This window comes from Idiotropiscis lumnitzeri, chromosome 2 (genome assembly GCF_059441095.1).
Source record: "Idiotropiscis lumnitzeri isolate Australia: NSW breed Sydney's pygmy pipehorse chromosome 2, RoL_Ilum_1.0, whole genome shotgun sequence".
Lineage (NCBI taxonomy): Eukaryota > Metazoa > Chordata > Actinopteri > Syngnathiformes > Syngnathidae > Idiotropiscis > Idiotropiscis lumnitzeri.
In genome coordinates, this window is record NC_142392.1 from 6,310,287 (window position 1) to 6,335,702 (window position 25,416).

Sequence of the window (25,416 nt, forward strand, 5' to 3'; positions counted from 1 at the left end):
GTTGATTACTGCATGTACAGAACAATTTTGTACCGTGTATGCACATAAATTGTTAAAACAGTACCTTTTAACACAGCAACAACTTTGCTAATTAAAACAGGACAGACCCAAGGAAAAAAAAAAATCTAAATTTAACGTATTTTCGGAACTATAGAGCACCCCTACTGGTGAAAAAAAAAATCCACAGAAAAGCTGCACCGTTGTTTTAGCCGCATGGTTCAAAAATCAAGGAAAAATGTAGCCGCCTACAGTCCGGAAAATACGGTAGTCTAAATTCGCTTGTACAAAAATTGCGAAAAAAATATGTTGCATCATTTGTTTTATTATCTTAATTATGAGCGCGTCTTAGGGGTGTTGGGACATTTTGAAATGGCTCATCTGAGGTTTGCATTTATTGTTTTTAAATTACAATGTGGGTGAATCAATTGTGTGTCCGAGTTGGTCTGGTGCGCCAAAGCGGCGGCTTCCGGGCGCTCTTTGATTACAGCACCAATTCATATGGCGCCCGTCACCTAGAATCAACATCCGACTTCACACGTCGCAGGAACTCCATGTCCTTTGATTGGGAAGGGAAGAATATGTGAGCCGCTGCGGGAAAATGAGGGCGTTTAAAGGGGCTTGATCCACAGGGAAGCGGATAGAAGGAGGGCCGGTGAAGAATAAGAAAGGCGACCGCCCGCTGAGGAGGAAGAGGAGCGCATAGTGAGAAGGGAGCAGGGAGCAAAGCGAGAAGCAAGACAATCAGTCAGGGAGAGACGAGAGCGAAACACTGGCAAGATAAATGGCAGACGCTCAACAATTTAACTGCTCGAGCTGTAAGAGGCTGTTTGAAACTCTAATCACACAAGAATGCTTCACTAGCCGCTGATTACATTCTTAAAAAAAAAAAAAAATCTGCCTCTAGCTCCCTCCTCTGGAACCTCTTGGCGGTACATTTTTTTTTTTTGTATCGCTCTTTATTCATGAGGCTGTCGTCTGCTCGGGCTGGGTGAGCTAATCAGTATGCTAATCTTAGCTGTCGGGTTAGCTACAGTTTAGCATGCTCGCGGTCCTGATGAGGGATGCACTTCCCGGCGCGTGAAATCCCGCGGCGACTGCTGATGCACGGGGGGTTCTTATAATGCGCTCTTGTGTGTTAGCACGTAGACGCACGCGGTGCATGCGCGCGCCGCACGAGCGCTAAGGGGCTAACGTCACACCTGCAGCTTTTCAAACGACGGAATCAGTCCAAATAGCCGCACAAAATCCGACGTGCAAAAACAACAAGCAACAATTGCAGTTTGGGGGGCGGGGCTGGGGCTGACGTGTACCCGTGCCAGTCTTCTTCTTCTTTTTTTTTTTTTTTTTTTTAGCAGGGTATTTAAATTAAAACTACTTACATTAAAAGCATAGATAGATTAGCAAAGATATATAATTTGGAGTTGATGAATAATGACGTCATTCCAATTCCCGTATTTCCCGGATTATAAGGCGCACGCGTATATAAGCGGCAGCAACTATTTTTGGGGGGAAAAAAATAAATAAAAATAAAATTAAATAATAAAAAAACTAATATACAAGTCACACCAGACTATAAGCTGCAGTTTTCTGTGTTGAAAAAAGTATTTTTTCATTGCATGTCCAGAACGATTTTGTACTGTGAATGCACATTAAGGTACAAAAAACGATTCTTAAAAAAGTGCCTTTTAACATGGAAACAACTTTGCTAATAAAAACAGAGCAGACCCAAGAGAAAAAAAAAAAATTTTTTAGATTGAAATAAATGTATTTATTTCCAGAAATATTTAGCGTATTTTCGGAACTATGGGGCGCCCCTACTGGCGAAAAAAAAAAAAAAATCGCCAGAAAAGCCACATGGTTCAAAATTGTTCAAAATACGGTAAGTGACCTTGATCATTTCCATTTGTGGAAACAACTTTACGAGACAGACAGACACCTAGTGCAGGTGTACCTAATCAAGTGTCCCGTTAGCGTGCATGCCCGCAACGGGGATCCAGATATATCACCATGAAGTCCATACATGCATAGTTATGCGTATTCTCATTTTTTTTTTACTCTGCGTGCTCGCCTACCTCCCCGTTTTGTTTTGTTTGTTGTCTTCCCATCAAAACGACGGACCGCTCCTAAGCGCCGCTGACGTGTCCGGATAGCTCAGGCATGTAACCGTTGCCACGGCGATGCATATACATATACCTCAGAGTGCATGCTTCCAGACAAAACACTTGCCTTTTTTTTTTTTTTTTTTTGTCTGATGTCTGAGAAGCCTCCACCGGGGCTGATTCACCAGCCGGGGAGAAAAAAAAAAAAAAAAAAAACAGAACGGGACTGGGCTGACCTCACTTGTAGGTGAACACGTGCACATATTTGAATATGTTATCCTATTTCCAGCATAGCCCCGAGCCTTCTCCTCTGCAGGGAGGGAAGGCTGAGAGAGGAGCCGCTGTCAGGGAGTAGCAGAGCGGCCCCGCCGATGGCCCGGGGAGGTAAATTCATAAAAGGAAGTCAACTTGTTAAGTCTTCCTGTGAGAAAGGGAAACGCCACATTATGGACCCCGGGAAATTGGGCCAGAGTGCGTATACATATTTGAAGAGCTTTTTAGACGGCACTCTTGCAAAATTTAAAGAGAGTGATGAGCGTTTGTACGAAGCGGAGGGAGGGTCGCATTTGCCATTATGGCATAATGAGCATTCCACATACGGAAGGCCTCAACTTTTATAAGTCAAGTAAGACATATTACCATTTTGCAACTTGAAATATGAAATATTAAGCAGGCGCGGGATCTCTTTCCGCGCGCAAAAAGGGCGCCGCTGACATTAAATGGGCCTGAAGAGGGGGCACTTCCTAATGGAAGGCTTGCGGTGATCCTCAGGTTAGCGTCTGGCGGGCTCGCGATGCGTCGGCGCCGGCCCCGGCCCGGCCCGGCCCGGCCGTCATCCCATCAGCGTTAAAATGTGTCGAGGTCAGCACGCTTTGAGGCAATTACATCGCACCAGGACGCGCTCATTTATGGCTGACGCCAACAGCTTGCGCCGTTCCGGGAACATGAAAACCGGTTGAAGTCCAAAACTACTTTTTCAATAATGGACTGCGGTTAACATTTTATGAGACGCTTCTAATTGGGCAGCCTTTTTGGGGACACATTTTATTTTATTTATTTATTTTTTTCATTGAAAACTAACTAACGTGTCACAACAATTCAAAATGGCGCCTTAGAACGCCAACTTTTTACAGGACTCATATGAGACGTCACCGTGGTAACCATGGTTACCATATTTGCCAAACGTGACACAGTATGGTCCTTCACACCAGGCAACTAACTTGTTTAGTCACGTTGAGCTTAGAAAATGTGCGCCGACATCACGTCGCCGTTAGCGTACAAGTAGCTAGCATTGGTATATTAACATTCACTGCCATTGACGGCTAAAGACGTCAAAGATCTAATTTTACTTCCTCGGCTGGTAGTGAATGAATTGAGGCTTTGAACAATTAAAATGGGCAACTAAAACTCATTCACTTGCAGCTGAGTAAATAAAAATAGATCTTTGACGTCTTTAGCCGTCAATGGCAGTGAATGAGTTCAACATTTTTATTCACATTCGCGATTGTTCCCTAACCCTTGAGCGAGGGTTCACCGTGTTCGGACATTCTTTATTCACAGTGTGGATAATAGCCGTGACTCGTAGTCCTCCGAAAAGTCTTGTGAGAGCGCCTGTTTTACTTTTTGCTTTGTAACTACTTCTTTAATTCAAGCAAGGGTTGTGCTTAATTGGGTCAGAATTTAGACAGGAGTCTGGCGCTGTGCTTCCCTCTCGAGAGGATTCACGGATGCTCACTTGTGCATGTTTTGCCTTGGGCCAGTCAGCCCATCCGGAGAGAGATGCTAAAGCTAATCAAACACACACACACACACACACCCATCCACCTCCTCCCACCTCCTTTCCTTTATTACTACAAAAACCCAATTGCTTGGAAGAAAATGCCAGAATGGTGCTTTGAATTCCTGGAGGGGCCCATCACGGAGTCACGGCCCACGGAGCTGAGACAGCTAGCATCTGGAGCAAAGACACGGCGGCGCGAGCGGGGGGGGGGGGGGATGACGGGGGGGGGGGGTTGCCGAGTAAGTGACGGAGAGCGCAAGGAGGCAGCGAAATGGCGAGCGCGAGACAGACAGAGCCAGAGGTCGACAAGGGAGTTGTAGGAAGTGCTCGGAAAGAGAAAAAAAAAGGGGGGTGGCGGGTTTGGGAGGGGGGCGCAGTTGAGCCAATGTGACAAAAGACAGACAGACGAGGACACCGAGACGCTCCGCCAATTGACAGCCGGCCGGGGAATAAAGTCAACGAACACAACAGAGCAGTCTGCAGACGGAGCAGCCCGGAGGCTCTCTGAAGCGAAAACAAATATTACATTAGAAGAGACAGAAGCCATTTGTCACAATGGGCGGCCTGAGAGGTAGTTAAGGTGGCGCGCAGAAGCGCACGCAGCCGTCTTGATCTACACGAAGTCGCCGGCACCATGAAAATTGTGCTGACGTCAACTCCGTTCAATCAATTATCCCCTCTCGAGATCCCAAACTTTCACCGCTCTCAAAGTTCTTATTGGACCTCCAGGGCGTTTGCTAACTCCGACTCGAGGCGGGGCGGGGCGGGGCGGCGCGCGCCCCCGCGTGCGCACGCCCCCGCGCACCTCCGCATCGCGCTGACTCGCGTGCTGACAGCGACGATTCAATGTTAATGTGTCTGCGAGCCAAATCGGCAGGACATTTATGGCCGCTGTGACAGCTGCACTCTCGGTGCCCCCCCCCCCCCCCACGCCCCCTCCCCCGCGTGTCATCGAGTGCGCAGCTCGGATAAGCGGCCGAGTTCGGACGCTTGGCTCGGTGCCGCGCGCTCCATGACCACGACCGTTTTTTTTTTTTTAATTTGAGAACCGAAGCATCTCCTCGTTTTGTTTCTTCGTCATCACTTGCCATTGTATCACCTCTGAATGAGTCGCTAATGAGATGACACGAGGGTTGATTTTTAATTTGAATCAGAACACCTGAGTGGCTCCGAGACATCATTTGAGCCGGAAAAAAAAGCTCTTTGTCCGTGAATTGCATGTTAATACAAAGACATGCTCATTAAAGCCGCGCAACATTTCGTCGCGACTCCAAATTGATGATGGTGCCGATTTTGGGATAGGATTTGAAAAAAGACCCTTGTGGGTTTGAACTCTTGGTCTGGATTCAGTTTTGAAAGTGACTGGAGAAATGCAGAGCTATCATCTTTGAGTCATGAAGCAACAAAAAAAAAAAAAAACGAGCCGGAAATCGATACAATGCTCTTGAATATATAATTAGATCGTCATCCGAGTCAGACAAAAACGGATTTCCAGAGCCTGAATTTTTCGCGTATTTTTTATTTATTTATTTTTTAAACTAACACGCTAAATCTCGTTCCATTGATTTGACACGAGGTCAGCTGACTCCCCTTAGCTCTTGCAGTTTGGCTTCATTTACTTTTTCCAACCTGGCCCCGATCGATCGCAATTTGGACTGAAGATGTTTCGCCCCTCGCGCGAGCAAGAAAAAATCGGACAGCTCTCGTCCAAAAGAAATCATCACTCTTTTGTCAAAAACTATTTTCCGCGTGCTTCTGTATTTGGCTGCAGCAGTCGTGTAGCTCGCAGGTTTGGCGCTAATTGCCTCGCGTCTCCGAACCTGCGAGGCAACCAGGTTTGACCTGAGATGAGCCAGGGTTGTCTCGGGTTGAACCGACTAAAGAAGAGTTTAAACGTACTCAGAAAAAAAAAATGCTTGTTAGTGGTATTTGTTTCTCTTCTGGCTCCCGTTCTCTGGATGTGTGAATGATATGGAAATTGCAACCCGACGGCCCTCATTTATCTCGCCGTTGCCAAGCCGACATCCAGATTGGGGATGTGGAAACAATGAGCTGATTTGCGGGCGGCTGCTGTCGTCGGGAGTTTAAAAAAAAAAAAAAAAAAGGAGAGGGGACACAGTCAAAGATTTGATTTGAGAGGCCGCCTGGTTTGGAGGCGGGAGCAGGAGGATGCGGAATCGTTACAAATCAAACAGTAAATACGTTACAACCGGGGTGTCCAACCTGGGGCCCGGGGGCCATTTTGGGCCCACTGTACAAACGTCTCGGACTGCTCCTATCAGCCGCAACAAACAATCCAAGACAAGACGAAACTGTCTGCGTGACAGCATAACAAAAGAAAATCAAGACGCAAGCCTGAAAGGAGAACGCGCTCCGATAAAGCGGTAGAAGGCCCGGATGTTCCCGCGCATGACAGATCTGAACGCGACATTGCCGCTGTTCTATTTCAGTTTCTTCGAGCAGTGCAGGTGGTGAATGACTGACTGCGGGGCTTTTGTACGCGATCAGTGAATGTATACAATGCGCGACCTGATTCCTCATGCCAGCAGCAGCTGACTCCTGCTGCCATCCATGCTGTATAGAATCCACTGACGCCATATGTCCGAGTAACTAGCAGGCGTTGACTATTCCTGGCGTGTCGAAGCGGATTGTTTGATTATTTTTAGCAAAATTAGCAGCTGGATGGCACCTGATTAAATCTCAACATTATTTATTAGACTAAAATTGCATAGTAACCCGTGAACTGTCGGCGGCAGACTCACCACGCTTCACTTTTTCAAGTAAATATGAAATGCTGTCTTGGATTTTTTTCCGGAAAGTATAATTATGCCACATCTGCACGCTGAAACACGCCTCTGTTCAGGCACTACATTTTTTTTTTATATATATTTCCATCATGCTCCATCTCAGCCCGACTCGCGCTTTCTTTTGTACACAATATCTCGAGCCTCTGCTCACGCTCCTTCCCTCCCGAGGCTTTGGCACTGATAAAACCTCCCATTGTTACAATGACAGCGGAACATGTGAGTTGCGCCTGCTTCTCAAGGCTTGAAGAGCTCATTACACCGTCTCAGCGGGGACCCAATTGGCAACACCCGCGTGTGTGTGTGTGTGTGTGAGACGTGCATGGGACAACCTTCTATCAAATTGCGAATTGGACCGTTTTGGAATCAGCCTCCGTTGCTATATCACTCGCGTTCATCCAAATAGGTCTTATATGGGGGGGGGGGGTCAGGTGATTAACTCATTCCCTCCCATTGACGGGTATATACGTCAAAAAGTCAATTCATTTTACCTATGCTGGCAGTGAATGACTTTTAAGCATGCTTTGTGTTAAAACGATAATAAGCACAAATTTACTCATCACGTCACCCCTTTACAGGCAATTAATAACGAAATTCTCAGTCTCGGTCACGGCGATGGCAACCCTGGATCTACGCTATGAAATATTAAAGGAGCAGCCCAACACCTCTAAAAATAGAAAACGATGAGCGGGTAAAAGAAAGAGTGACTATATCGACGTGTATAAAAAGTCGATGATGATCTTGAGTAAAATAATATGAATATACGAGTGTAATTATTGGCGAATGTGAACATTTCCCGTCAAGTAAGTGCCACTTCACATCTGTAGGGGGAGCCCTTGAGTTCACGAATAGCTGCTTGAGTCGCAATTAGTCTCCCTAATTAAGACGCGAGCGAGGCTATCGTTTACGATAACCGTCATAGATAGCCACACAATGGGAATGTCGGCGGTAAAAAAAAAAAAAAATTACTTGGTAAGGGCTAGTCGGTGGGTGGATCAATCCCACACACTCGCAGAGGTGTAATTACCTAATTAGTCAACGCCTGAAGAGGCCACGGGGAAGTCGACGCGCTTCAAGCTTCCGGGCGGAGGAATGAATAGCTCCTCGCCGTTTCGTGTCGGGTCGCTGCCGCGAGACTTTAGTCACAGCTTTAATCGTTCGATAAGATGAGAAGATACATCCATTTGCCGTATGTCATCAAAATACCAAACAGTTTATTGCAAATAATTTCTTGCATATATATATATATATATATACATATATATTAGGTTCTTGTAACATTCGCTTGAGGATGTAACAATCCTGTCAGATTTATTCCTCAGGTTTAAATATATTTTAAACCCGCATTAGAAAGATGATATCTGAAACCAAAAGACTTTTTTTTTAGTATTTTTAATGTCACTTCAGGCTCCAGTAATTTCCTCCATGGCCTCTTCCAGTGACAGAGTTAATCTTTTCCCCTCAAACACGCATAATTTGTGTTCATGTTAACAGTGGAGCCTCGGCGGAAAGCCTCGACCTTTGCGTGAGGGCGGCCGACAGCTCGCCTCCTCCACACAAGCGTCGCGGCCCTCACAGGTCAACAAGTCACTCAGCAACACTTAGTAACGCGCTCGCTATGCAAAGCGCGCTCGGGTTCCCTGGCGGGCATGGAAAATTTAGGCGCAGTTTGGCTTTGCGGTCTGATTCAAGCGGCAGCCTTTAAATAAGCCATAGATTTCCCGTCTTTTTTTTTTGCTTCCCTTTTCATCCGAGGTAAGCACACAAACCTCGGGATGATTCAGACAGAATTGAATGCTCACTCTATTTTCCGCTCCTCCTGAACTCCCCTCAAGCTTTTTTTTTTTTTTTTATTGAATGGAAGCTGTAAAGAGGAGAGCGGAGTCGGGACCACCGGCATCACCAAAAAGCGCTGGAGCTCCCGGGTGAAGTGGTGTGCACACTGGAAGGTTGGCATTGTGTGCACTGAGATATACCGTACATTAGCGTGAGGCCTTTTTTTTTTTTTTTAAAGTGCTGTGGGGAAAACGTCTAATCATTTTTCACGTATAAAAAAAAAAAATCATCATAAATATATATAAAAAAAAAATTATATATATATATATATAATTATTTATGTATTTATTTATTTTTATATTCTATATATTTATATATATATATAAATATATATAGAAAATAAAAATAAAAATAAAAATAAATAATTATATATATATAAATAAATAAATGTGTCTTATAAGGCCACAAGATTTCAGCCAATCAGTCACAACCTCAAGCGCAGATGAATTTATATCAACAGAGTCAAGAAATTAAAATCAATTCATTCATTCACTGCCGGCCCAGGAACAATTGGCGTCTATGTCCGTCAATGGCAATGAATGAGTTAAGCAAGAAAATAAGAAGTCATCGGAAAAATGAACACTCAAATCGAGTCAAGATACGCGGGAAATTTGCATTTGTACATCCCACCAGTGATTTTTTTTTTTTTTTTGTGCGCTTCACTCCAGTTTTCTTCATTCACGACAAGCCTCGCTTCTAAGCAATTAAATCCACTTTAGCAGAAGCTTTTTATGACAACTACACCTAAACACGACATTAAACCGCATCCTCGCCTTTGAGATTATACAAAACCGCCAGCCAGCAGTGTTTAACGGTTGCGTCATTAAAGTACTTCCAAAAAAAAAAAATGGAAGTCAAGTCAAGCCTTGAGATTGGAACGAACTTGCATTGTGGCTGCTCTTGCGCTGAGCACAGGCTCAGCGACACGCGGCCAAGCAGCTTACGATGATTGACAGCGACCGCCAAACCATCACACGGTCAGGTGGGTCGCCGTTTGTAAGTGGGAGAAAGACGTCGGAGTGGCGCTACTCCGACGCACATTTCGGGAACTCTGCTCCCTTTCGCCGGTCGCAGGCGCCTCGCTGTATTAAATAAACACATATAAGTGGTTCCCGAGGGAAAGCGTGTGGGCGCTTTATGGAGGGGGCATTTTCCAAAGCCCGGAGCACACAGTCACTCCTAAAGAATCGTCCTCAAGTGTGAACTCGGTGGGAGTTGGTTTTGTTAAAGAAATGAAAACAAACTTAATAAGACTCAAGGTGCTTTGTTGGCGGGGGAATAAACAGCAAAAGCGCGTTCCTAATCAAATGTTTTGACTTAAAGGCACGGCATTTGAAAGAAGGCATTTTCGCATTTCACTTCCAAAGCATCAAGTGCGAGCGAAACAGATTGTGATGTTGAACCACAATCCACTAAATTACGTGCTGTATTTTCCGGACTATAAGGGGAACCTGTGCGTAACTCGCAGCCACTCTTTTTGAAAAAAATAAAATAAATAAAAATAAATTAATTAATTAATAAAAATAAATAAATAAATAAATAAATAAAATCAACAAAATAAATTAATTAATTCAACAGAACAGATCTGAGATTAAAAAAAAAATAAAAAAAAAATTGCGATTTATTTCGCGTATTTTCCGAACTATATAGCGCCCCTACTGTTGAAAGAAAAAAATCCACAGAAAAGCTGCACCGTTGCATTAGCCGCATGGCTCAAAATCAAGAAAAAAGTAGCGGCTTATAGTCCGTAAAATACGGTAATTACTGATACGCATCAACGTAAAAACTCGCCACTATCATGCTCGACCACTAATATAGTTTGCTAAAAAAAAAAAAAAATGTTAGAATGAGCAAGCTAAAGAATAAAAATGTGTCTTCAAACGGGTTTTAAAAATGGACAGAGATGGGGCTTGCCCAACTTTTAATGGAAGCTCATTCCATGGGGAAGGACCGGCAACAGACAAGGCACGATCCCCCCTGAGGCTCCGCCTACTCCTCGGCACCTCCAGCAGCATCCGGTCCTCAAACCTGAGGCAGCGGGCAGGTCCGTAGGGGAGGAGCTCAGATCGGCATTATATGGATGAAAAAAAACTATTTTAATCAATCAAGGTTGATTGCGTTTCTAGGGCCTGTTGCGTTTAGTGTGGAAGAACCCTGACCTAAACCCAATCAAACACCTTTGCTCGGAACTAGGACAGAGTTCCCGAGGTTTATGTCTGAGTCATTTTCTCCTCTACTCAAAATATATCTTTATGCCTTCAACCAAGCAGGCGGCGGACTCGACAAAATCGTCCCCGCGAGGACGAAGAGCTACCGAGAGGATTGGCCAGTTAGTCCCTTTCGGCAGCGAGCGCTGTTTGGGCTTTAAAAGAGCGCGATTGCACTTGTAAGCTCTCGCTAAACGGATGTGCAAAGTGAGAGCGGGATCAGGTGGAGCGCGCGCAACACTCCAGAGACTCGCGCCGGCTTTGTGAGGCGGCGTGCATTATCTGGAAAAGCAGAGCGCCTTTCATCGTGGCCATCAATCAAAAACAAGATTTATCTGTTTGGAGGGAGGGGAAAACTCACCATGTCAGCTTAAAAGGGGGGTTCAAAGCTGACAGGAACAAAAAACCCAACTTTGACTATAAAACAAGCGGGATGTTCTTTTACGAGTTGCGCAGCATGCAAGCGGTTGGCCTCGGCGGTCAAATTTGATGAATCTTCAAACGGATTCGTACATCAACAGTGTTCTGACCAAGTCAAGTCCTAAAAACTTATTAGACAAGTCGTCATAAAAATCAAACATTAAAAGTGACAACGAGCGAGTGGAAAGGCGATGGAATGAAATGTGATGGGATTATTTCGCTAAATTTATTAAATGCCCCGATGACGCCGCATCGTAAACGAGATGCGAGATTTATGAGGAAATAGCGGGGGAAAAAATGAAATTAATGATCCCAGCCGTTTTCACCAGAGTAAAAACCTCAATCAAAGCATTTTTTTTTCCTGGATTTTGACTGATTTTGCTGATTTGGCCTACAGACATGTGTTATAAAGATATTTAAAAAAAAAAAAAAAAGACGTAGAAATACGTCTTCGGGAGGCAGGGACTGCGATTTTGAAAACGTATATATACACGTCTTATGGATTGAGTGGGTTAATGATAACTGAAATTAAAAACAAAAATGTTGGGGGCGCAAAGTTGTAAGCAAATCGATTGCCGATGATGATAAACAACCGTGCAAATTATTTTTTATAGCTATCTAATGCCGATTTTTTTAACATTTTTTTTTGGGGGGTGAAAAAAAACCTGATATCACCCCCCTGAATTATTCCTGCTCCCGACCACTTTCTTTTTTTGGATTTAAAGGACGCACTTGAGTGACTCCGGGGGGGGGGGGCGGGACCCCTTCTGCAATCATAGAAATGTGATGGATTTCATCACTGAGGCAGAAGGAGTCCGCTCTCTTGAGGTCTTTGCGGAGCTGCGAGCCCACTCACGACGGGCAATGAAGCCCCCCCGCAATATTCAGGAGGGGGTTTCGCTTGATAGGACAGGACCTCCTCCAGGGCACTAAGTCCTCACCTCAATGACCTCGGGTGACTTTCCCACCTCAAAAGAAGACAACAAATGTGACAAGCACCTAATATACGCGTATATGTGGAATACAGGATACAGCTTGTCGCCTTTTAGCATCAAAGCTGCTTTTGAAGGCCCCAAACGATGATCGACGAGATCCTCTCGGTCGTTTGATGGCATTTAAGAAGCGCGCGCGGCTGCCGTTTGACTCTGCGGCTCTCGTCTTTGGAGTGACAGCGACTTGGGAACTATTTAGTTCCCCACTTGTGGCTTTGGAGTCCCTTCATGCGGCTTTGCAGTCGCTCTGACAGCACCCTCGGAGAGCGCCGTTAATTGGCTGGCATTTGCTCAACTGGCGCTTGATATGGCGAAGACTCGCGATGGCGCGTCTTCGGGAATCGATCGAACGACGGGTTAATAAATAAGTGATCGGACGCACATCGGGATTCGTTCGTAAAATAACAGTCGGCGGGGAGAATGGCATTTTTCCCGCGGGTTCGAGGCAACTCGGCCGCCACGTCTCGTTTAAATGACATTTGTTGTTTTGACATATTTCTCCTTAACCGATTACATAAAAAGACCGCATAGATATTTTTTGGGTTGCGTTTATGCGTTTGGGATGGATCAAGCTCAAGAGGATCCTGATACTCAGCCTACGGGGTAAAAAAAATAAAAATAAAAAAATGACATTGTCAGTCACATTAAAATCAAAATCTTGCACTAGAATGTTGATTTCCGCTTTTTCTTTTTTTTTTTTTTTTTGATTGAAGCGTATTTTCCCGAAGAGGGAATATGGCGGCATGGCAGTGCGGCCGGGGATTAAAAACGGCTTGGGTGGTGACAGTCTGAGCAAGAAGCCAGGCCGCGGTGTTAGCCGCCACATAAACAGGATCCCCGGCCCCCCCCCCCCGCGGCGTGCAGGTTGGCAGAGCTCCGTGGCTCATTTTTGAAGTGACAGCCCCCCCCCCCCTACTCGGGGAGGGACACACACACTTTTGCCTGGATACATATTTGCGCTTTCCCAATATGGACACATGCACCGAAACATGTGCTCGCCCGCAGTCCCACAATCGGATCCATTCCCCTGGCGACCACACGCGCAAACACGGCAAACATGCTTTTGCATCTTTTGCAGGATTGCGCTGATAAAAAAAAAAAAAAAGAGCGAGCGAGCGAGCGGGGAGTGCACCTGGCTCTGTGATGATAAAGGAGCGGGTCACGGCTCACGGCACACGTCCGGGTTCAGGCCAAGAGGAGAAGGATGATGTTTTGAGAAGCCGCTCATTTTTTTTCGAGAGCTTTCACATACTTAGAATTGAACGCGGTCAATTTTGCAGGCTGCTTTAGCGTAATGGCGGCCATTTCGAGGAGTCCTTTGGAGAAAACGCTTCAAACATGAACATTGGTTAACATGTTGATACTGTGGCCTTCAAAAAGGAAAAAGGAAAGTAGTTACATGCCTATTTTTAGAAGACTCTCCAAAAAAAAATAAAAAATAACGCAGATAGTGCGGCGTTTTGGTTTGAAGCAGCCATTTTAGAGTCGGTTCCAAAACGAGATTTTGTTCACAGAATGGAATAAGAGCCCGTTATTAAAAGATCATGAATTATAGATGCTAAAAGAATCAACATGACTTAAAAATGTGTTCAAAGGTTAAATTGTTAATTAATGTTTTGTAATTCTTCAAAATCATTTAGCTGGATGGCAAAGCTTTTATTTTGAAGGGCACATAGCGACGGAACGCCGGAATTCACATGACTAGAAATGTGCGCTTTATTTTATATTTTCTATATTTTATATATTTTGCATTTTTTATATATTTTATATTTTTTGTTTTATATATTTTATATTTTATATATTATATATATTTTATATATTTAGTATTTTTATATAATTTATATTTTTTATTTTTTATATATTTTTTTTAGATTCTTTACATTTTTTATATTTATGGTCGTAACGCTACCAAATTAGATCCACATAAAATTGAACTAAAATAAAACGTCAACTGCTTTGAAGAGCGCCCCATAGTGGCAGAAATGTATACACGCAATAACTCCATCTTGCTTCGACCTCAAACTTTCAATCCGGGATTATTTTGCCTCAAGAATTGTTTCGAGGATCAGTTTAACATGTTTTGTCAGCAAGTTTGAAGTATTTCTGATTTCTTTCGCTGTGTACGGGAATTTTTTCTTTTTTTTGTGTAGCTACAGGGGCAACATTAACGACGTGAGCTCATTTGACCCGGAGATGCTCATTTGGAAGATGCTGTCTGCTAATTGATTAGCTCTAATCTCTCCAAAACGTGGCAAGGCATTTTTAAAAAATTTTTTTTTCCCCAAGGCGGCGCGGATTATGTCACGCTGGCGGCGCTCCGGCGAGGTTATTAGGACCGCGCGCTTGCGCTAAATGCGTCACATGACTCATCGGCGCGCCAACCCGACTGATGTTCGGTGTACGGACGGCGTGATGGATTACACGGCGAACGGGCGGCAAGATTAAGAGCGGGGAGGATGGTGACGTGGGTTGGGGAAGCGATTGGGGCGGATGGAAAGTTAAAAGCAAAAAGGAGAGAGGGAGGAAGTTTGACGCCAATCTTTGATGCGGCAGGCAGAGGTTTGACGTGGCCGCTGCTAAAATTACGGGAGGAGCCTCGTATTGATTAAGTCGTGGCAGGACTCCTCGTCATTGTCTGGCAAAAAAAAAAAAAAAAAAGACAAGCCCTTTAAAGTTTTATCTGGCAGTGTCAATCAAAATTAAACAGGATTATCTTTGAAGGTAGATTCTTATTAAATTGCGCAGTCGCTACAAAATTTTGGGTTATTTTCTGAACACAATCGCCGGGTCGCTGTGGATTTTGAGCGGATTGGGTTACTTTTAATTTATTTTGACACAGCAGTTTGAAGATTTGGATTTGGGCGGGCTGAAGAGCTGATGGGCACGTTTTGAAGAGTTTTTTTTTTGTGCTTCCGGGACAAAAAGCGCAATGAGTATTTTTTTTTATTTATTGCTCTTGCCGCTCAACTCAAACACGACACAGCGCGGTGTGCGGAGCGACACGAAGGATGGAAGGCCCAACTTGGCCGCACAGATGGAGGCTCCGCCCCCTGTTCTTGCTACCCGCCAACTAATCCTCAAAAGTATGCGGATTTCTACGAAAAAAATGACACTGTTTAAGCGTGACTATTTTTCGCTCCCCGTGAACATCTATTTGTCGAGAAAATGTTGAGATGTGAGGCGAGCGTGTGTAAGGAGGGTGTAATGCAAATGACCTTCTTAAAGAGAAAAAAAGCCAAGCTTCAGCTCATTTTTTACGCTTTTTTTTTTTTGGCGCTTACTACGCTCAAATGAGTCAATAAATAAAGCGAACGCGGTGAAAAAGAAAACAGGCAGAAAATTGTCAGCCGGATAAATATGCAAATGCGGCGCGCCTTGGTGAAACATCGCCCGTTGCCCTCTAAGCGTTTTTGGGAGGGGCTATTTTGCATGCAAACGTGAGTGATCGGAGGTCTAGCGAGCCTTGTTTGACTTTTTCCACCTCAACACTTCTTTGCTTTCAACTTGAGGAGAAATTTTTGCCGTGCAGTATGCAACAGCCTGTGAGGCAACGTTGGCAAGCTCTCGTTTGGTGGCTTTGTACGTGATATTGAAAATGAACATTTCTAGACATCTATATTTATGTAATATTAAGTAAGTAACACGAATTGACTTCAACGTAAAAGTTGTATTATGGCCTTGATAAAAATGGGGGGGGGGGCTTGGTCGTGCACGATATGCATAAACACGATATATATTCTGGGATTCCTTTAGGTCAGGACTGGGGTGCATCTCATCTGATCATCATTTCATGAATGCAAGATTACCGTATTTCCCGGACTATAAGGCACACCTCTATATAAACCGCAGGAATTCTTTAAAAATAAATAAATAAAATAAATACATAAATAAATAAATAACAAATAAATAATAAAATAATAAAATAATAAAATAAATAAATAAAAAAAGCCGCACCAGGCTATAACCCACAATTTTCTATGTTGAAAAAATGAGTTGTTTACGGCATGTTCAGAATGATTTTGTACTGTGAACGCACAAACATATATAAACAATCTTAAAACAGTGCCTTATAACTCGGCAACAACTTTGCTAATTAAAACAGAACAGACCCAAGAGAAAAAAAATATAGAGATTTATTTAGCGTATTTTCTGAACTATAGAGCGCCCCTAGTGGTGAAAAAAAATCCGCAGAAAAGCCGCATTGTTGTATTTGCCACATGGTTCAAAATCGAGGGAAAAAGTAGCGGCTTGTATATAGTCCGGAAAATACGGTCGTTTTAAAACCACTACCATCCCAACTTGAATCATGAACGCGAATACTTTTGACGCCTCTGTAAGCAGCGTTTACCAGACGCCTACGTTCAATTAACGCCGATTATTCTCCCTCCACGTGTAACGATGACCGTTTATATTCAGGTGCTCTTATAACCCCGCGGCCGTATTTTGTCCGACATATCGGGCGCTGCGCCAATCCACGTGACCTTCCGTCCTCCCCACTTTACTCGTGATCCGTTTCTGGCTGCCCCCACTCCATCATATTTGACCCCCTTTACACTCCACCTTGACTCCTTCATATATCAATCCCCGCCATGGAAACACGAACACAAGAATTTGTTTGGTGCCCCCTGGCATCCGCTCAAGGAGATAATTACCCGAGATGGTGCTGATGTGTTTGGGGCGTACGTGAATATAAGTTCTCACGCACGGGAGATCGTTTGGTCCTAAAGAGAGCCAAGGAGGCACGGAAAGAGATCAAATCAAATCGAATATCATGCCCCCCCCCCCCCCCCCCCCCCCAACTCAATTCTCGGAGTGATTTGTCATGTGGGCCGGAACACACATTGTGTGTTCTGATCACGGCGCCGGTAAATCACGGCAGAGAAAATTGAGTTGAAGGTTTTTGTAACAGCTTCTCATCCCGGTGCCCTCTTTTTGCGTCATGTCAAACACGAGGCACCTTTGGAGACGCTCCGGAATGCCCGTTTGTGGGAATCTGAAGTTCGGCTGGCGTTTGAGTCCATTTAGTATTGTTAAGAAGGGGAAGTACTCATTTGTTTCTTTCTCCGGCGTCATTGCGAAGGCCGTCACTGACATTTTGACGGTGGCGCATAAGAGTATGAAGACGGTGCCATCGCATCGCGGTTTCTGAGGATCACGGAGTCTCAAGCTATATTTTCACAGTATCAAGAGACAAAGCCTGTTTGGAATTAGGTTTGATCCCGTCGTATTTTATGAGATTTCAAAGGGAGCACGGCATCGAGAGAGGCTCAAAAAAACACACACCATACGTGAAGCTCGCAACCGCTGTCAGGTACTTTGGCGCCTTGAGATAAGAGTGACCCGACATAAGACTTTGAAAAGTCTCCAACACAACCCGAATATATCAAATCGTAATCCCAGTGTTCCATTTTAAAATGAACCGTCGTTGAATAGTATCGCACCGTATGTATCGGGATACGTATCGAGCCCCCTTTCATTTTAGCCATGCACATCGCTCGCTGAGTATGTTGAGGGCTTCCTAATCTGCTCGACGACAACAAACAATCTAAAACAAATTGTTATTTGACCAAGACCGTCCAGACAGGCTCACTCAAGACAAAAAAGAAAAATCCAGTAAATCAATTCCGCATGTTCCGTCAGCTAACCTTCACGTATAAAGACGGCTCGCGGACAGCATCCTTCATCAAGTGTGAGCGCAACGACGTATTTTTTATTAGATTTGGTGTCACAATTGAAGCGTGCGCCGAGGCTGGCCGTATGGCGCCAAATAATTCCTAAAGTGAAGGCCGCACGTCGGCGCCGAAGAAGCGCAAGTGAGCAAAGGGCTGCGGCGACGATCCAATAATGTGTCCATCAACAGCCCGCGGTGACAGTGTTAGTGTTTGACGGGCTGCTAAAGCAAAAAATAAATAAATAAATAATGAAATAATGAAATAAAAAGAGAGAAAATCCGCTCGCCCTTCACGTCACTCCAACCGAGTCCTGCGAGACAATAAATTTGTGACTTTCCACCCGCGTGCCGCCGTCTTTCTCGCCACTCTCCCGCTGCCTCCAACATGCCCTCCATCTAATGATCACATTTCTTTACGGCCTTCTCTGACTTTTTTTTTAATTTATTTATTTATTTTATTTTTTACTTGATGAATACAAGCATGCCAGGCTGACTCAAGGTTGGGTGGCTGCCCTTTTGTTTTTATTACCTTTCGCCTCACCTTGTCGCTATCCGCCAATGCTGTCCACCAACGGCCGCGTAAAAAGAAAGCGTTTAAAAGAGAAAAAAATAAATAAATAAATGGCCGCATATAGAAAGGTGTTTTAAAGACAACCACGGATGGTACTTATAAATAAATAAATAAATAAATAAATAACGTATAGTGAGGGCCGTGTAACTAATCACAAGCGTGCCGTGTTCAAGGTTAACAGCGTCGCCCACCGAGCCATCAACCAGCTCTCGCATTTTCATAAGCTAAAAAAAAAAAAAAATGGTTCAAACCATTAACTCATTTAATTTTTCTGGATTTGTACTGATTTTGCGAGGCCAACAAAATATTGTGTTCTGAAGCTATAAAAAGACGGAGTTATGACGCAAAGACGTATAAATACGTCTTTGGGAGGCAGGGGACTACATTTTTGAAAACGTATATGTATGTCTCATGGATTGAACGAGTTAATCAGCCCCACCCTCCCTCCCTCCTCCCCTGCGGCCCCACTTGATTCATTTTCAGTTGAACCGCCGCACAAGTCGAGATGCAAATTCCCCCCCCCGCCCCCCGATTGGTTTTTAATGCTTTGGTTGTTATTGCTTCTATCAGCGTGTCACCTTTCTTCTCTCATTTCCATACATATTTTCCCCGCCTGCCGCCACCTCATAAGCAGAAAAAAAAAAAAAGAAGACTTGTGTTCTCGCCGGCGACTGTTGCTAGGGGCGGAGCTACTTTTGGTAGATTCCAAGCCGGACAGATAAGCTGCGATTCATTTAATTTTGTCAGCATATTGATTTTTAATTTCCGCCGAACAGATTTAATTTTGACACCCTGGTTGCATAAAGTGATCAATAATGATGAGTCAGATGTCGTCCGGGTTCACGTGCATGGAAAGCGTAAACGAGGCGTTCGCGGAATGCAAAGTTTTCAAGGTCAGTTTGGGCGTGCGTCACGTTTCGAATGATTTTTGATCGCAACGGAAAGCTTTTTTTTTTTTTTCTTCTTCACTTCATATATTCAAACGAGATCATCCTAAGTGTGAAAAGTTCATTTCTTTTCTCGTCCATTTTCTCCACTTAATGACTTTCGGATTCACCAGCTTGTTTCAGTTCCCGCGTCCATTTTCTGTTCGCTCGCTGCAATGTGTCCATTAAGAAGCTTCCGGGAATTACTCGTGTCTTTTTGATGAGATAGATTTGTACAATCTTCTTAGGCAAAGTGCTTTTTGGCAAACGGCGCTCGCTTGTCTTCATACGTCACGGGATCCGCGGGCGGGTGAAAAGGAAGTTGGAGACGAATGGTCGCGATAGAGTGCACTAATTCTTTTGTTGCGCCGCAGCACTCGGCCGCTAACTAATCACGGCAGGTGAGGCTTCACTGCTGGGGGCGTGATGGATGGCGTTGCGGCGGCGGCGGCGGCGTGTGTGTGTGCGTTTCGTTTCCGCACACGACAGGAAATGTAAGAAGCTTAGCGGCGGACTCCAGAGGGATGAGCCCGCCACTTGTTGTCTCGGCGCTGAATATATTTCATTTCCTGTAATGAGACTTAATGAAATGCACGCCCGTGTCTGCCGTATGTGTGTTTATGGCCGATAAATAATTAACGAGAGAGGATTTTTTTTTGTTTCGCACGCCAGCGTGAGTGACACTGATTCCAATTAAAAAAAAAAAAAAAAAAAAAAAAAAAGAGCAAGGCGTTGCGGGCAGTTTACAAACTAATAACGCACTTTTTTTTCCCGCCCATTACGAGAGTGTGATGAAGGGCGAGCGGGGATGTTTCAAAACATTGTGACCACGCCAAGGCCGCCCCATGTGGTCTTGGAGAAAGCAATAGAATTAAAAGAAAGTGAGGAGGCATTTTTCCATGAATTTATCCGGCGGCGAAAGAAACGCAACGAGGCAGATTAAAGACTTGGCGAGGCAACACGCCGAGATGTGAGATATGAAGAGTGGCTCACACGTCAGTCAGTCATTACGGCGTTGAGAAGATTAGAAAGTTGTCAGGAACGCTAAAGGGACTTCCGAGAATCTACGTCGCGGATTTTATCTTGTCGATCAACTGTGACATTTTACTTGAGAATGTCTCCATTTTTTTTTTTTGCCCCTGAATGATGTCATTTCGCCGGTGCCTTGAGATATGAGCGACATGTTTCAAGATAAGAGCATCTATCTGGAGATTCCCTCACCACCCCCAAAAAAAAAAAATCACATATATTCTTTATCCTCTGCGCAAAAATATGAGTTATTTATGCCTTCGATCAAATATTTGTTCAAGTTGCAATGACATTTCTCGTTATTACAACTCAACTTTTTGTGTGCTTTCCCACTCAAGCCCGTTGAGAAAAGCTTGTGAGAGGGAACGCGAATCTAATCAATGCGTCTTTCTCACCGAAAGGCGTTTACAACCTTATATGGGCTTTAAAATCTTTTATGTTGTCGTAAAAGTTGCGGACTCGCAGATGTTGACCGCACATTCCCCCCCTTGGCCCCCCCCCTTCCGCTCGCCCAAGTTCCAAAAAATATTGCGGCAAATCTGTTGTTTATTTCAAACAATGTTATGCACGGCGCCCTCCCGAGAGCGTCTCTGGTCTTTCTTTGACGAAACCAAATGATCAAATATTCATTCAATTATCCCTCTCCACGTTTTTGGGGGGGGAAATGAGTTTATTCGGAGTTCACAAACGTTCTTCGGCGAACGGCAGTGGCCAAACGACGCGAGGGAGACCGTATAAATGTCCGCCACCTCAACTTTTATCTCTGATTAAATTGTGGGAACATTTGCGTTGTACACCTTTGTGGACATTTGCCTTATGTTTCGGCTTTTGGCTCTGATTAAGCCCTCTCGTAGATTTATTGGCCATGGGAAATAATGGGAAACACAGTGAATGTAGCGGTTTTAAGCCATTACTCACGGCTTTTATCGGCATGGGCTCCTGCTGGCGTGCGGCCAGTGACCTGCGAAAGGACAAAGCGAGGAACGCCTCTCCTGGCCAACGCTGAGGGCGGTGTCAGGAAGAGGAGGAAGCGGCGGGAGACACTTGGAAGTAGGTGGGATGAGGATAACGCTTTATTAATTCAGACGACGCGGGGACGCAGCGTTCCAAAACTTATCTCTGTGTAGGAAGAAGAGGGATTAGAACTAAATAAAAGCTAATATCAGACATAGCGTCTAGACAGAATCGCTAATCCCCAAGCCCTAAAAAAATGAGCCCCCCCCCCCCCCCCCCCACAAAGAAATTTACTAAAACAAGAGAGTAGAATGCTACTTCCTCAACTGACACGCAGAATTTTGTCGAGCGGTCGATCTGAACCATCCACTCCTTCGAACTCACGCAAATGTAATCGCAGTTCTTCAAACGAACTGTCAACGGTTCTTCTGCAAAATAAAAATGACTGTTTGTGATAGGACTCTCAAAGTTTCCTATTTGACCTGAAAGACAACATTTAATTATTTATCATGTGTGGAACGGATTTCATGGATTTTTTAAATGTCCTCACAATGGGGTGTGTATTCAGGTCCCCATAATGCATATAAACAAACACAAAAAAAAATGTTGGGTTGTTTTCATAACTGACTTGAGGGGGAAGCTGTGAATTATTTTTTTTTTTAAATGTCCTCACAGTGCGGTGTGTATCCAGGTCCCCATAATGCAGATAAACAAACACAAAAAAATGGATTGTTTTCCTAACTGACTTGCGGGGGGAGCTGTGTAAATTAGCATCTGAGAGGGTGAATCTGAAAGAACTAGACGGGTGAGGACAGTGATGGTGTCGATTAACCGACGACGACTCGATTCTCATCACCTTAGCGTCTGAAGTGTGCAGCGATCTTTATCACCAGCGGTGATGACAATCTGCGCATTGATGAATAACTTAACAGGCCAAGCCTAATTGCCACGAGGTGTTGGCGAAGGCGCGTTATAAATATTTCCTCCCATTTACACAAACTGCCGGTGTCATTTTGAATTTCCGCAACATCCCCCCCCCCATTCTTTAACAGGTCGCCGCATGCTCGGCGTCAAAATAGGTGCCTAAACATGCCAGTCTCGTCAAGCGCTCTCATTTGGCTCCCAACTTTCCAAACTCTGTCCCTTGTACTATATTTAGCTCGTCCACCGGGCGTGCGCTAGCATATGCTCAGTCCATATGATGCTGTTTGACATGCACACAGGCGTCGAATTCCCCCACCCCAAATCCTTGTCCGGGTCAAATCTCCGGATGCTTCACAAGTCCACGTTCTCCGCAATGGTGGCGGAACTGGCATCGGCGTGGCGAGTGCTCAGTTTGGCACTTGATAGCAGAGACTGTTATCAGCTAATTAGTGCTCAGAGCTGCAGGGGGAGGGTTACACGCTCAGTTTTGTGGTGTGAGTGGTGCCATCGCTTGTCATCTGCCTCAATTAGAAATGCACACAAGTGGGCACACCAGTAAGCATCCGAAAGAGCGTTATTGTGGAATAAATGGCTGACCTACAAATGTTTGCGTGTGCGTGTCGCCGATGCTTATTTGCATTTTTCTCTTTTAGCGTTAAACAGCATGCAGGGATATAAATATGAGGAAACAATTGCATTTGTTTTGCACTGCAGGGGCGGGATTATGCAAGCTATTGTTTGCCTCCATTGGACGCCTTTGCTCTATTTTCGATCGTCCTCCAGTCACGCGGCTTTCAACGCATCTTTTTTTCAAAAATGCTTTTTAAGAATTTCCGGCCATATGATGATGACATTTTCGGCTAAGTATGTAATGGTTTTCAGTCGGTGAGGAATCATTTTGGCTCAGGAACTGAGCAATGATAATGCATATCGCTCGTCGCCAGAACCCGAGGCTTTGCCGGTGTAAGGATGCAAGGAAAGGATGCTTTTTGTTTTTAAGTCGGAATTCTGAGGTAAAAATAGTGCATCGTTGTACTTTTAACATTAAATATGTATTTAAGCAATGGATTAAAAATTTGAGTAAATAATTTTGCATCCATTCGGTAAAACAAAACATAAAAATAGAATTTGCTGCACCGGGTTATCTGGTTGGTCGTGTTCATAAAATGCAAAAATGGTTAGTGGATCAAGTTGGGTAGTATGAAGTGGACTTCATTGATTCGCATCACTCGTTTTATTTTCGTCCTGGAGAAGGGCAAACACTAACCCTGGAGCCCAATAATGAGTCCTGAAGACTAATTATGTCAATTCATTGAATTTATATCCTAATTGACACTATGGGGTCAATTTAAAATCACACACACACACACACACACACACACACAAATGCTGGGTTGTTTGCCTAACCGACTTGCGGGGAAGCTGTGATTTTTAAAAAAAAAAAAATGTCCTCACAGTGTGGTGTGTATTCAGGTCCCCATAATGCATATAAACAAACACACCAAAAAAATGTTGGGTTGTTTTCCTAACTGACTTGCGGGGGAAGCTGTGTATTTTTTGGGTTGACCATTTGGGTTGCAGATTGGATTTAAAATCTTAACCCAACTGCTGGGTCAAATCTTCATTTCATAGTGGCTCATAACCGCCTTAAGCGGAGTCGAATGTGTGCAAATATAAGCAAGACCATCATCCTAAACGCCAAGCCAAGTGAGAGAATAACATTTCAAATTGGCCGTGCAGAAATATCTTAACGGTAAGTGACAGGGTGTAAATAAAAGCCAAGCCTAATGACAGCACAGACTGTTCTCGATGGAGGGGCTTCAACATTTTCTACGCGTATCGCGCCGTTATTTGGCGAGTACATTAGCGTTTTGGCAGCCTTCGCCGTGGGGGGAGAAGCTGTCACATAAGCCAGCCACTCTTGCGATTGCCCAAGTATTTATCAAGCGTGGTGATTATTGAGGAGATGCATCTGACAGGCATACTTATCGCGCCTAAATAAGTCGCATTGGGCTGCCTGGAGAGGGGAGGAGGAAGACGAGGAGGAGGAGGAGGAGGAGAGAAGAAAGGAGGGAGGGAGATGTAACGGCAGCATTGTGAGGAGGGAGAGAGAGAGAGAGGAGAGGGAGGGAGGGGGAAGCGGAGAAAGGGAGTGAAAGGAGCTGCAAGGGGGACTTGGTGGCTAGTGTTCGCCTCAGCCTGAGCGGCGGCGGTGGTGGTCGCGGTGACGCGCGCCTAACATGCAGTGGAGAGCGGCGGCCGTGGGCATTTCCTGCGCGCCTTGGAGAACCGTGCGCACGCGTAAAACGCGCCCCCACGCCGACCAAGGCGGACTCGGACGACAGGCTGCCGCGGATCTCGTCAGAACAGCCTCGGAGGGAGAGCGGGAGGTGGTGAAGAAGTGAAAGGCGATGGGCAGCCAGCCCGTTTTGGAGCCGCTGTGACGCACTCAAGCTTTGAACCGCTTCGCTTGGACTAACGCTTTGGATTGATTTGGATTTTGGAATTTTTTTTTTTTTTTTTTTTTTTTGAAAAGCCAAGACATGAATGCGGCATCACAAGACAGTGTGATTTTGTGAGTGAGTTTGGACCCCCCCCCCTCCCCCGCCCCCTCTGCTGCGCCTCCATCCCCACGCTCCGCCGCCTCCACCGTCCCCTCCGCCAGGATGCAGCTGCTCCGAGTTGCGTGGGCACTGACCGGAGCCGCGATCTGCTGCTTCCTCATCCTCCTCATCCACTCTCGTCTGCTCAAAGAAGGTAATCCCGCCGCGACCTGGCCGCTTGTGCGCCATCGCCGCGCCGCCGTGAAGTTGCCACTAAAAGTATCCGTGGGCGTCGGGACGGCTGTGAACCAAAATCACACTTGCACTCGCAACCTTAATTTTAATCGTATATTTATTTTTTATTTTTTTTAAATCACACGGATTCTGTTTCAGCAGAATAAGTTCCAGCACAGGCATGAAAAGAACCCACCAAGCAGCCGCACGCTGCTTTTTGTTTTAAGCCTTCTCAATAGATGGCACTAGAGTCTCGCTTTAGGGTAACATGGAGGTCAAGCCACGCTAATGTTACCTTCTGTTGTCCGCCCTTCCGAGACTCCAACAAGGTTGAATCGCAATTAAGATCATCGCCGCCATCATCGTCCGTAGCCCTCCTCTTCTTCCCAGCCCTTTTAAAAAGCCATCGGGTGACACCGCCGTGCG

General features: G+C 44.9%; 1 protein-coding gene and 1 long non-coding RNA gene across 3 annotated transcripts in view; one reads left to right on the top strand and one right to left on the bottom strand.

Moving 5' to 3' along the window:
• Positions 1–25,416, bottom strand: part of LOC148341475 (uncharacterized) — a 64,644-nt gene that overhangs the window by 30,686 nt on the left and 8,542 nt on the right. The window lies entirely within an intron of this gene.
• tafa5a (TAFA chemokine like family member 5a) overlaps positions 1–25,416 on the top strand; it is an 88,209-nt gene that overhangs the window by 2,726 nt on the left and 60,067 nt on the right. Inside the window, exon 1 of one of the 2 annotated variants that reach the window (XM_088289056.1) lies at positions 24,374–24,970. The exons of the other annotated variant lie outside the window; for it this stretch is intronic. Coding sequence (XP_088145182.1) covers positions 24,880–24,970 — 91 coding nt within the window. The 5' untranslated portion in view covers positions 24,374–24,879. Of the gene's footprint in view, positions 1–24,373; positions 24,971–25,416 lie in introns of those variants that run through there. 2 annotated transcript variants of the gene reach the window in all.